This window comes from Alosa alosa, chromosome 1, assembly GCF_017589495.1.
Source record: "Alosa alosa isolate M-15738 ecotype Scorff River chromosome 1, AALO_Geno_1.1, whole genome shotgun sequence".
NCBI classification, from domain to species: Eukaryota; Metazoa; Chordata; class Actinopteri; order Clupeiformes; family Clupeidae; genus Alosa; species Alosa alosa.
Window position 1 is genome coordinate 50,145,971 of NC_063189.1, and position 13,247 is coordinate 50,159,217.

Genomic DNA, 13,247 nt, shown 5'->3' on the forward strand with positions numbered 1-13,247 from the left:
GAGCATTAATAACCCTTGGCAAATTACTTTCTTAAGGTAATTTAGAAAGTTGTGGATGTTGGGTTTCAACCTCAGCTTACAGTATTAACATAATGTTATATTTGGTTCTTTAATTCTCTTGTCGCCTTTCTTTTTTCTTCAAGACCTATGTAAACAAGCATGAAAGATGATTGGTGTTCTGTTATTTCTACGTCAAAGGATCCTGGTCTGTGCATTCATAAATGGCAAAAACACTATTTTCAGTTTTGGAGAACGAGAAACAATTCATTGCAACATAGCAGAAATTTCCAGAAAATGTGATTTGTTCAACACTACTGCTTTTGTAATGCTAAAGATTTCAGGCAATGCATTGTCGTCATATTTATACAGTGCCTATACAAGGTATTCACCACTATTTCCACTTTTACTGCTTTTATAAATGGAATCTTAATCAATTTAATTTAACCTTTTTTACAATAATTTACAACAATCTCTTTAATTAATTGAAAGCAGTAATGTCAGTTAATAAAAAATATAAGGTTTGGCAAATGGCGGAGTAAGCAGCAGATCAGAACAGCTCTGTCTGAATTCAACATTTATTTCACATTCTTGATTCGAAAACCATATAGACTTTGGTGACCTGCCTGTGTAGGTCTTGGACCTACGTGCTCAATTTTTGCTAAAATGAGCAATGAGGACAAACTTAAGGGCAAAAAAACAAGAACAGTGGTAGAGAGCTAGCCTCAAACCAGGATAGCAACGACCATGATGGAGAAAGCAGCCCGGTGTCGCTAACTGAAATACAGAAATTACTAGCTGGCATGGAAGAGCGAATTATTGCCAACCTAACGGCACAAATTTCTTCACGCCTTTGTGCCACCGACACAAAAAAGGCTTATATGGCTTAAAAGGCTTGATTCAAAGGGAGATCGAATTTTTGTATGCAGTGACAATAAAGCCTATCAAGGACCTAGGAAATGTGACAGTTGTGGAGTCGGCATGTAGGTCTACCGTTGCAAAACAGTACATCTCCAAATTCAAAAATAGTAGCCTAACAGTCAATAAAAATGGACATTCAGAGCAGCACAAAGTCATGCCGAGTGTCCTGTCAGCACTTTGTGAATGTGTTGCATAGTCGTAAGAGTCAGTTTGTGCAGCTTGCTTTTGAGCAGGATCTTACAAGAACATTTACAAATGAATGGAAAGACACTGCGATGAGGACATTTTGCACTCAGAGTAGGCAAATTCAGCTGGTGAGTTTGTTATATTTACTTGTATTGTAGCCTATTCAACGCTACGTAGTCTATTAAATGCTGTGTACTATTATGTAGTCTATTAAACACTATCTTAGGCTATGACCACTACAGTATGTTCTTGCACTAGCCTATTTGTTCCCATGATCCCATGATTTGTTCCCATATTGTTTCAGTTATCCAAAAGGCTCGAATGATGTTCTTTATTATATTGCAATGTTTCAACATAACAAATGCTAATAAAAGTGAGGTGAGGTACTCCCTGTCAATGCTCATGGCCCACCCACTCTTTGCTATCTGGCGCCGAGCCTGGCACGTAGGCTATGACGGATTTGTCTGGTTGGAATATCGATGACGTGAAAGACATTAGAAAGGCAAAGGTTGCTTTTGACATAGAACAAACAAGCAAAACTGGTGTTCTGAATACTGATTCTATTGTCCCATAAAGTTCTTCTTATTGACACACATTTAACCGCAATTTGGATTATGCTTTTTTTAAAGGCGGATGTTTTTTTTTTATCGCAAAACAGACGTGTGCTATTTTCATACATATGATGGATTTTCTAATCAATCGCTATCAACACTTCTCCCACGTTTCTGCACGATACTCCCACTTTTTCCTCAACCTTCCCATAAATGCATATATGCATGAGTAAAAAAAGCACAGTTTGCCATTCTTCGCTCCTGTTCATACATACGATGCCATGTTTTAAGACGCACCTATAGCTTCTGAAAGGCGGTAATTTCTTTGTCGGTATTTGCGCTGTCTTTGTACATTTGCCTGAGTGTACAAAGTCTCAATGTGGTACCATAGATAGAGCAGGCACACTATTGTTATTATGTTTTCCTATTAGTGTGCTTGCTAAAGCAGGCACACTATTGTTCTTCTTAAGTTTTCTTATTATTATGACCGCCACACTGCGAAGCGGTGGTCATAGGTTTAGTCAGAGTTTTTTTTTTCTTCAGTAATTTTGTGTCAACGATTCCCGGGTCACTGAATGACAGGGATGAAAATTTGGTGGACATGTAGCCCCACGCGGATGACACGGAACCATTGTTTTTCGCTTTGATCTGTCGCCCACCCGCCGCATCGGCCCCCCAAAAGGAGGGTAGGCCTGACACAGTTTTCTGTGGCTGACATCTTTGGCTGACATGTTTAAAACTGCACGAAATTTGAAGAGTAGGATCATTATGACACCCCCCGAATGCATGCCAAGTTTTGCGGAATTCCGTTCATGGGGACCCATACAATAAATGAATATATGTGTACATTTAGTATATCGAAAACAAGACTGAACTTTCACAATTTTTGTCCGATCTTCATGAAACTAACATAATCCTCATACCAAGCCTTACAAAAGTTAGTCTACAAATCTTTGATTTTAGAAAGCGTTTGCCCATCACAGCCAAACGAAATATCTCAGGAACGCTTTCATGTACCTAGAAGAAACTTTGTACATGGTCTCAGGACTCTATTGTGAGGATGTACAAGAAATTTGGTGCCTTTTGATCCCTAAGAGGCGCTGCAATTAGCCAAGGCGTTTTTGACGTTATGTTAATGCACTTTGACCCATACAGTGGGCATCGCTTTCAAATGGCCACTTCAGTCGCGCATTACGAGGCGTGAAGCTGCGTGAAGCTTTAGTACAACTTTCAGCCACTGTGCGTCGCTCTGCCACTGTACATCGCTCTGCCTGCCGCCCCTTCTGAAAAAGCTTGATTTACCTCGATTTAGGCTACTTGGGAATCCTTGTGAATTACATTCATATTTGGAACTTACATAGTCCAATGCATCGTTACACTACGTTAGTGTTTCCCAAAACCATAGTAGCAACGAACGTTCGCAACCACTATCGTAAAGTTGTGTAGTTACAACTACACCTCTCGACCTCTCTACACCTCTCGCAACTTGACAAAACACTGGATTAAATATCGTAGGCACAGGAGAAAACTTGTACATCCATTGGCCCGTGGGTAGATCACATGCCAGTTGCCTCTCCCTTCAGTGCTATGACTCGTTCAGCTGTGAGCTTGTTTCGCCAAAAAAAACTCTAATGCAGATATCAATGCGTCTTTGTTCATGGGTTTGACCTCACAGCAGAGGCTTAGACAACTATGACTGCTTGACAGGTTATTTTTATTTTTCTGTACAATAAACAAATACATCTGCTTTATGCCGCAGAATTACGCACTTGGCCAGCCTATAGAACGGGCACATTTTGGAGAGAATAGAGAATGTACACACGCAAGAATCTGTAGGCTATTTGTGGCTGGTTACCAGCAAACAATGTTTAATGCATTAACTCAAGACGTCAAACCATTTCTAAACAATACAAACAGAAAGGATGCAGCAGGCAGCAAATGTAGAAGAGTAATTTCCAGTGGAAGAACAAAATGCTGAATGAAGCCCAAAGATATGAAGGCATATCTGGCAAGTTGTTATTTTTTGAAGGCGTAAATGGTTGGGCTATACGCCTAGTTTGCAAGAAGGAGACATAAAGCGTGAGCATGCCACACTATCCACAGCTGTGGTAGCGAGGGTAGGAGGATTACTGTTAGCGCATGATTTATATAAAATTCTTCAACAGAAGGCCTGCCTCGAATGCAGGCTTGCCCAAAAAAAGGCCTGTGGTTTGCGCAGCCTACAGTAAGTAGGTCTTAGTGAGTTAGGAGTCCTCTAGACTTCTTTTAAGCTGTCTCAGAGCTGGAAAGTTGCGTTCGTTGGGGGCAGGGCCGGATTAACAATTCATAGACCATTGTGAACAAATGTCTGATGGCCCCCCCTGCCCCCCAGCCAGCGTGAATCGGGCGGTCAGTTAATAGGCCTACAGTATATCGTGAAGATTTGTATTGCCATTTAAGGCACGAGCGCATCTGTGAGGCCAAACCTCACTAAGTAGTCCGTTTGTTTACAACTAACATTACATTTAATTAAACTGCTTATAGGCTATGCCGAAATAGTTTCAACATTTTGAATATCAGTGTCGGGTGAATTAGGAAATGCCTTATGGCTGAAAGCTGCTTAGGATCCCCATGTCAAGCAATAACCATACAAAAGTTAAAACAGATGACATGATCGCGGCGTCACTGACATAATGCGCAAATAATATAGCCTAGATATTCCAATATATTTGAATACATGTGTTTATTTTAGAGGGGATATTGAGCGTCATTTTTGAGCAATTTTGTCAGCCCTAGTCCACTGTAGGCTACGCCATGTCGTCTATTAACACCTTCCACCTAACCCGGTGAGTGGGGGTCGCTGTAATGCGTGTGAAATAGCACCATTGAGTAGCCTATCGCGAAATAGCCTTAAAATCGTTCGGTGTTGTGTGCCTTCTGGTTTCTCCACCTACTGGTTTCCTTTTGGCGGTCATGCGCTGCAGCAGTTGTCAGACATTCACAAACAAGTTGTTTTAGGCGGTTTGGTTTTAAGCTTTTCATACGCCATGAGCTACATTACAGCCACTCGGACAAAAGACATGTAAAAAATATATGTTTTGAAAACTAGCATTAAACTGGATTCGATCCCACAAAAGCAACACACGCGTGACTCTCTCCATCCTGTTTGCCAAAATTAGTGTATTTTTCAAGTCAATAAACATTCTTAATTTTCGAATGTCTTTGTCAGGGAACATCTGACTTTTAAAAACCATAGGCCTGGTAGTCGCTCAGACAAGGAGTTATAAGATAAAGGCAATACCATTTGTGTCACCTAATGCAATTCAGTGAATTAGCAAGATACCATCAGAAGCCAACAATCATAAAGCACAGTGCGCATGAAGCTGTCTGCGTATTGTAGGCTAGATTTCTTTCTATCTGCTTTACTTTTGTGAGTTTCGACCACCTGGCTATGTTATAGAGCGGTCCCCAACCACCAGGCCGCGGGACATTCCTAACAGGGCCGTAGACAAGAGTTTTAAAAAAATGCATGCAAACTAAATAAACTCAATTTAATTCGCAATAATGTCACATTCGCAATAATACCCACTGACGATGGTGAGCCAGATACCTCAAAGAAAAAGAAGGGGTCATTCACTACGAAATATGACGAGTCATATTTAAAATATGGTTTCGCAGAGACCGGTGACATTACAGGACGTCCTCTTAAAGTCTCGTGGACGTCTTTTAGACCTCCCGAACAGAGGTCCGCGGGACGTAAAGGGAACCCTACACAATGTCGAGGAGGTGACGTTCGCCAGGGGACCTTTAGGGGACGTCGCCAGGACTTTATTTTGTTTACTGGGTAGTGCGTAAAGCAACCACATCGGTGAACGTGGCTGCGCTAAAAGCCTCATAGTGGCTAGTCGGATTGCTTAATCTAAGAAGCCCTTTACTATTGGGGAGGAGTTAATTCTGCCTGCTGGTAAAGGCATGTGCAATGAACTCCTTGGGGAGGCTGCAGCTAAAAAAATAGCTCAGGTACCGTTTTCTGCAAGCACTGTCCATAGGCGAAATGATGATATGTCAGAGGACATTGAGGCACAGTTGTTAGAGAGGGTGAATGGGTCACCGTGGTACGCTATCCAAGTTGGTTGGTTGCAGGTCACTGGCCAGAATGTTGAGAGAGAGTGCGAGAGCGGCTGTAGAGATTTCTTACAGAAAAAAAGTCACCGTTAGCTGCATATTTTAGTGACGAGGGCTGGGTGTCAAAACTCGCTTACCTGTGTGACATATTCGGGTTGCTTAATGACCTCAACCTGTCACTTCAGGGGAGAATGACGACTGTCTTTAAACTGGCAGATAAAGCCGCTGCATTTAAAGCCAAGCTTGATTTGTGGATGCAGCGAGTGGATCGGGGTGTATTTGATATGTTCCAAACAGTAGTGGGGGTTTTGGGAGAGACTGAGGCAGGGCCCTTTCTCTCGCAGCTGGTCTTGTGATCACCTTGTTGCTTTCAAATGAGTTTGGCGTTACTTCCCATCCTCCAAAGATCCACAGCAAACCAATGAGTGGGTCCGCAACCCATTTGTCAATATCGAATAGTCCTAACTTGTCAGCGCAGGAGGAAGAGCAGTTGATCGAAATTGCAAATGACGGAGGTCTTAAGAGTGTGTAGGCTATGAGGAAACCTCTCTGGCGGGTTTTGGATGAAAACCAAAGCAGAATATCGAGATAGCCGTGCAAAAGCGAAAGCGTTGCTACCATTTCCCACTGCGTATCTATCGCGAGGCCAGGTTTTCGGCAATGACTGCAACTAAGACCAAATTGCGCAATCGACTGGACATTTCAAACACACTGAGGGTGTCACTGTCTTCCATCACCCCCAGATGGAACCTTCTTGTTGCAGGGAAACAAGCACAGGGCTCCCACTGATTATATTAAGTAATGCACGCGTTTTGTTACCATATTTTGTTAAGCATGTTCACACATGATAGATGTAGCTTCAAGTTGTTCAATTTTCATAGTTCATATTGTTCAATTTTCACTTCTTCAAGTTCACGTTTTTCACATTTTCAAGTTCGTTACCTTCACTGTTCATACATAACTGGAGCTAGTTCTTTTCAAGTAATGCATGCACAACACGGAACATGGAACCCCCGAACACCGTGTCAAAACTGGTCAAAACTTGTGACCATCAAAAATAGTTTATCGCCAGTAACTCCGTGAGAACAGGACGTAACAGGAAGGCATTTGGCTGAGCAACGGAGGTTAATATGCTCTATATTTTGTCCAAATGATGTCTGTCTATCATCGTTGCACTCGGAGAAAACCAGAATGTTTAATTTGTCCTGCGTTTGTTCTACAGCTGCAAACGGGATTCACTCGCCGTTAACCAAATATTTCTTTATTAGGGCAGGGCAGGCATATTTATGGCTATTAAATTATTTCTAAACCAGCCTGCTAAAGTCTGTAGTGAAGCCTGTGTGGGGTTTTCCAGCTCCATTTCTTTTTACGAGACACCCTGCTCACTTGAGACCTCTGCCGGTTGTTGCAGCGTCGTTGCAGCGTCACTGGAAAAATACAAATTAAAGTCGCGTGATGCCGCGTGATCCCGCGCGCGGACCGCGAGGGAAGCTGGCCAAGTCGAAGCACTGCCCACTGTATGCCCGATTTTCAAAGCTCAGATACTTCTGGAATCCTTGGACCAAGCCGATTCCAACGCACCCTGTGACGTCAATGTTCTTGTTTCTGTTGGAATCCTTGAATCAAGCCAAGTTCAGCGGAGCATTTTGCACTGTCTGCTCCCGTTGGTGAACTGCACCTGAGCAAGCACACTTTGCAGTTCCTCGGAAATGCTTCTAGTTATTATTCCTGTCCGCATTTTTTAGTCAGCTCCTGCTCCTAGACCTTTTGAGATTTCACCAGCAGTCCAACTCTGTTAGTTCTGGTCAGAACTGGTGTAAGTTGCTCAAGAACATGGCGTCACTGACTATAATTGCCATTGTTCCGCCATATTGGATTTTATCGAAAGTGAAACTAAACTTTCACAGGTGACAAATTTGGTCTGATCTCCACAAAATCCTCCTTGACATACATGATCCTCAGACCAAGCCTCACGAAATTTAGTCAAAGGATTTTTGATTTTTGAAAGCGTTTGCCAGTCATAGCCAAACAAAATCAGCGGCATAGCTGCCAAATCCGAAGTAGGGTCATATATTAGGAATGCTTTCATGTATCGAGACCAAACTTGGTACATGGACTTAGGGACGTAATTGTGAGATTGCACAAGCAATTTGGTGTCCGCTTTGATCCCTAGGAGACTCTGCAATTAGCCAAGGCATTTTGACATTTTGGACGTTGCGTTAATGTTGCTTTAGGCGGGGACAGTGTTACCTGGGCTGTTATTTATAGATTTCGAATATATCCCATATGTAGTGGCTATGTTTTCATTCTATATTTTATTATAAGGGATCAGGTTTGATCGCCACATTATGTAAAACAACGTAAAGGAATGTGAGACCTTCAGTTGACCTCACTTCAACCATGAACACTGTTCTACCTTTTTCTATTATTACTTTTTTTCACTGTGTGTACTTATCCGAGGTCCTTTACTTTGTTATACTTTACACTATATAAACTGAAACTCCGTGCAAGAATATGTGTTGTCCATTTTTGTTCATTGCTGCCATTTTTCTCACCCTTCCATAGCTAAACCCATTGACATTGTCCAGGGTCTGGAGAATGTCGAGGCAATAGATGGAGGGGAGGCTCTGTTTGAGTGTTCTCTTTCCCGCCCTGAAACCAAAGATGTCATTTGGCTGATAAATGGGAAACCTGTTTCGGAGTCACCTAGTGCGGAGATTGTGTCATTTGAAAGTGGCCGACGACACCTCCTCCTTCTGAAGGAACTGTGTGCTGGTGACAGTACTGTGACCTTCCAGGCTGGCCCTGCCTCCACTACTGCGATGCTGTCTGTCAAAGGTGAACTTTAGTTCCTCAAGAATCATAGAACTCTGAAGTTCGCCTACAAAAAAGAACCAAAACGGCCATCTTTGCCCATATAAGGAGATCCGGTTGTTAATTGGAGCTAACTACCTATGGCAAGTTGCATTGCAAGTTAGCTCTGGGGTAGCAAAAATCTAAGTGTGCTGCCTTCACGTACCGGAGATCACAGTATCCACTCGAAGGCAGAGGACAAAAGTGTGTTCAGGAAAACGTCTGCATTTCAGACTTTTTCATCCCCGCCAGAATTTAACAGGTGCGATAATTCAAAATCCCCATGTTATTTTCCCATAGGAAAAATCGCCAGATACTGGATGTCAAAGATGGCTGCTTTTTTGTAGGCAAACTTAAGAGGTCTATTACTGCAGTAACCTTTACCAGTACACAGGGTATATATTTTGGGGATGTTGATAAAAACTATGAGTCAGATAGCTGCCTTTATTATGCGAGCGCATAAAGAATGAAAACGAGTGCAGATTCCGGAATCGAGAGCGTGAATACAGAAACTGAGGGGCGATACATAATCTTGTGGTGAATAGGCTAAAACTGTTATCACAACTGTAATACAACTGTCACAACTCGATCAGAAGCTCGACACCCATCAATCGATATGGCGATATGGTGCAACAGATGCTTCTGCTTCACAAGAACAGGTGCTAGTGCTATTGATGTTAAGTTGAATTATATATTATTAAATAAATGATCAATTACAGTCACGTTAGCAGTTTCAATTCGCAGTTCAATCGACACACAGGGTGACCATCAGATGATGCCTTAATCCATGACGTGTTTCCAGTTGGAAAAATTACACCGAGAGCGTAGAAGTTTTAAAAGCGAGAGCGAGCAGAAGACAGAGCTGCCCGATGCAAACATCATTTCTGTGCTCTCAATCATAATTGTTACAGTTGTGATAACAGTTTTATTCAGAGATTATGTTTCACCCCTTAGTTTCTGCATTTACGCTCTCGATTCCTGAATCTGCGCTTGTTTTCATTCTTTATGCACTCGCATAATAAAGGAAGCTATCTGACTCCATAAAAAACCCATTAAAATGTAGGACTGTATATACTCTTTATTAAGTGAGGTTTTGAGGCCATGCTCATTATATATTATTTTTTTTAGGTTTGCAGCTGAAGATAATGACAGCTCTTAAAGACAGAGAGGCTTTGGTTGGTGAACAAGTGGAGTTTGCATGTGTGTTGAATGAGGTGGTGGCAGAAAGCGAGGTGACTTGGTACGTTAACGGAGCAGAGGTTAATCCAGATGACAACAGGACCATAAGTTCAGATGGCTGTACTTACAGACTCTCCCTGAAGGCGGTCCAAACTCAGACAACTCAAGAGATTACATTTGCTGCACAAGATGCCATATCTATGGCTAAGCTCACTGTTATTGGTTAGTATTCTAGCTCACTAGTGTCTGTTCACAATATGGGAGTGTTTATAAGTGAACTAACCTTCTCAGTGTTATTTTGTTTCTCCTTTTCAAGGTCCTCCTGATCCCCCTGAGGATCCTGAGTTGGTGAGCAAAACCAAAGACTCAGCGACCCTGTCCTGGTTCACACCTCTTCATGATGGGGGCAGCACCATCCTTGGCTATAGAGTGGAAATGCGTCAGGTAGACAGTGCCCTCTGGTTGCCATGCCACTCTGAGCCTGTGTGCAACACAGAGTTTATTGTAGGGGACCTCATCCCTGGCATAGGGTATTGCTTTCGTGTAGCTGCCATTAACCGTGCAGGAATCGGAGAGCCAATTCAACTGCCCCAGACTGTGCAGCTTGGTGAGATAAATACCTGTTCCTGCTTGTAAATATTTGATTAAGAAAACAGAAGATAAGCATTTGCTGTTAAATCAATTTCTAAGAAAGGTAGTGATTTACCATTTTGTTTTCCTATCAGAAATGCCAGTGTCTGTAACTAAACAAGTGGACAGCATCAAGACTCAACTCACTGAGGCTTCCTACCTAGAGGCTGAGACCTCTAAGACCATAGAAGGTACATCCTTTAGTCCATACGGGAGGGTTGTATGCTTTAAAGCACCATTATGGAGTTATTTTTCAGTCAAATCACTTCAGAGTCACCCTTGGTATATAGCTGCAGGCATGTATTATTATACCAAACCCACTCCAGCCAAACTGTAATGAGAATAGGAGTCACATGCACTGTGTCATATGGTTGCCTCAGGAATCTGCATGATCCAGTTTACAGTTTATTCTTGTTTTTTTTGCTTTCAACAAGGTAAGCACCCTAACCCTGCTAAAGTGAATTATTGGCACCCATGGTAAAGTTGACTAAAAACCGGTATAAGAAATCATCATTTGGTCATTTATTGTAATCTTACAATGAGGAAAAACCCAATCTTGAATGGAAGCACAATATATGAGAAGAAGGAATATCTCAGAATGAAAGAAATATTTTTAACAAAAACACAGTCCACAATTATTGACACCCCTAGAAAATCTAATATTATAAAATGTAATCAATCATAGTGTCTTAACTTTCACCATAGTTCATGCATTTCTTTTTCACTAAGGTATGAAAATAAAGTGACAGAGAGGTTAAATCCCCTAGTCATTTTCCAATGTAGGAAAGACAAGAGAATACACTAAATTTAAATAAAAAGAAACTCAGGGAACAGCTATAAAAACTAGGTACTTGGTTGAAAATGGCACTGTGTACGGTTAAAACAGGAATGAAAAGGTTCTAATCAACTGGAAATGTGACAAATTTGCTTGGGCAAAGACCCATTTTTATCTTGCCCCCACGCACGGTGAGAAGGATGGTAAGAGAGGCATCAAGCCTCCAAAAACATTTTCAAAAGTGACCTCAGCGCTAATTGATTATTTAAGGGGCATGTCAGGTAAAAGTCTTTCCTGTTATTTAATTAGAGATGTAAATGGCAGGAGTTACTGAATTATTCTAATAATAATAATAACTTGGACTTATATATATATATATAGCGCCAATGTCGCTTAACACAGGGTGGAGGGGGGGGGGGGGTTAGGGATCAAAGGACTTAGTGAAAATACATGTTTTGAGGTGCTTTTTGAACATGGGCAGGGATGGGGCAGAGGGAACATGGAGTGGTAGAGTGGTAGACTGTTTTAGAGTGTGGGAGCATTGGCAGAGAAAGCACAGTGTAGGGGTGGAGGAGATCTGTGAAGTATTGTGGTGAGAGTCCATGGAGAGATTTGTAGGTGAGCAGGAGGATCTTGTAGGTGATGTGTGACTTGACTGGCAACCAGTGGAACTGTTGGAGGATGGGAGTGATATGCTGCCAGGGCTTTGTGTGGGTTATGGACAAACTGGAGTCTGCTAAGGGCCTTGGTGGGCAGTCCAGACAGGACACCATTGCAGTAGTCCAGACGGGAGGTGATGAAGACATGGGTGTGTCTCAGTTACTGAATGTGTGAGTGAAGGCCGGAGTCATGAGATGTTTCTGAGGTGGTAGAAGGTGGACTTGGTGATGTTGCTTCCAGTAGCAGCAACTGGAATCCATGCATTTCCACGGAATTATTTTTGGAATCTGATCCCTTATCATACCTGTTCATTCGTACTCGTCGCTCAACTTATTGTGACTAAATTCAAGATGGCGGCGAACAGTAAACTTTCCTCAAGGTACTGTCTGTATGTAACCCCTTCTTAACGGGTGTGTGCACAGGCACTATTACAATACATAAACAATTAATTAAATGGCGCAAACAGGATCCTGAAGGTCTCAGCGGTGGAATGGTGAGCTGGCTGAGATTCCTGAATACCAGTAGGCTAACAATTACAGACAATACATTCAATTGAATAGCTGGTGCCTCCACTGTAAAAATACTACACACTTACCGTATAGCTCGCGGTATAGTGTATTCCTACAGAATTTAAATAATCAATGTGAAAATAATAAGACTAGTGGTGAAGGTAGTTAAATGAATTGCCAATACACCCTGGATATAAAGAAATATAATAATTAAATATTTATTTGATAATAGCCACGTCGTGGACTTGACAACCCAAAAGCTGACAAATGTCAGGGAGCGAACAATTCACTCAAGGGGAAAACCGAACGTTAACGAATGGTAACGTTAAAGGTTAAGCTAAACAGAGACCAGTGTGGAAGACAATACAACATACACAAGTCAAGTTAAATCACAAGAATATACCAATCACAACAGTATTATTAATCATCTATAATCAAATAAAACCCCAACCCCCCAAGCGCTGGCCGTTGGAGCTCGGTGGTGCACAGGACGGCAGCTCTCTGAGCTGCAGGCAGGACAGCAACCGCTGAACGGCTCTCCAACTCGCCGGTGATCCAAGCAGAGACAAGAACGTGTGTGTGTGTCAGTGTAAGTGCAGTTGACGTTACTCACGACCGATCACTCAGAACCGGGAGATTCCGCTCAGTCCTGACACAGAGGAATCGGAGGCAGCTATGTCCCAGCTAGCCGAGGATGCGACTCCGGTGGAGGATATTGCTGCAGTCAGCCTGCAGTGCACACCTCAACAGCAGCAGCGTGGTAGTTGGCGGTTGGCACCGGTGGGCTCAGCACCGAGGCAAAACGCAGTCGCCTTAGGAGGTCTGGCTTCGTGGGCCCAGCACCGAAGCACAAATCGAGTCCGTCTCCGAAGGAGAATGCAA

At 42.5% G+C, this 13,247-nt stretch overlaps 1 protein-coding gene and 1 long non-coding RNA gene across 14 annotated transcripts in view; one reads left to right on the top strand and one right to left on the bottom strand.

The window, feature by feature from the left end:
- Positions 1–10,211, bottom strand: part of LOC125296310 — a 35,128-nt gene extending 24,917 nt beyond the window's left edge. For both annotated transcript variants that reach the window (XR_007193736.1, XR_007193735.1), the window contains exon 1: positions 10,075–10,211. This is a non-coding gene — a long non-coding RNA (uncharacterized LOC125296310). The remainder of the gene's footprint in view (positions 1–10,074) is intronic.
- Positions 1–13,247, top strand: part of obscnb (obscurin, cytoskeletal calmodulin and titin-interacting RhoGEF b) — a 191,499-nt gene that overhangs the window by 134,670 nt on the left and 43,582 nt on the right. For all 12 annotated transcript variants that reach the window (XM_048246060.1, XM_048246078.1, XM_048246143.1 and 9 more), the window contains 4 exons: positions 8,325–8,597; positions 9,741–10,013; positions 10,108–10,398; positions 10,517–10,612. In XM_048246060.1, the coding sequence (XP_048102017.1) occupies positions 8,325–8,597; positions 9,741–10,013; positions 10,108–10,398; positions 10,517–10,612 (933 nt within the window). The remainder of the gene's footprint in view (positions 1–8,324; positions 8,598–9,740; positions 10,014–10,107; positions 10,399–10,516; positions 10,613–13,247) is intronic.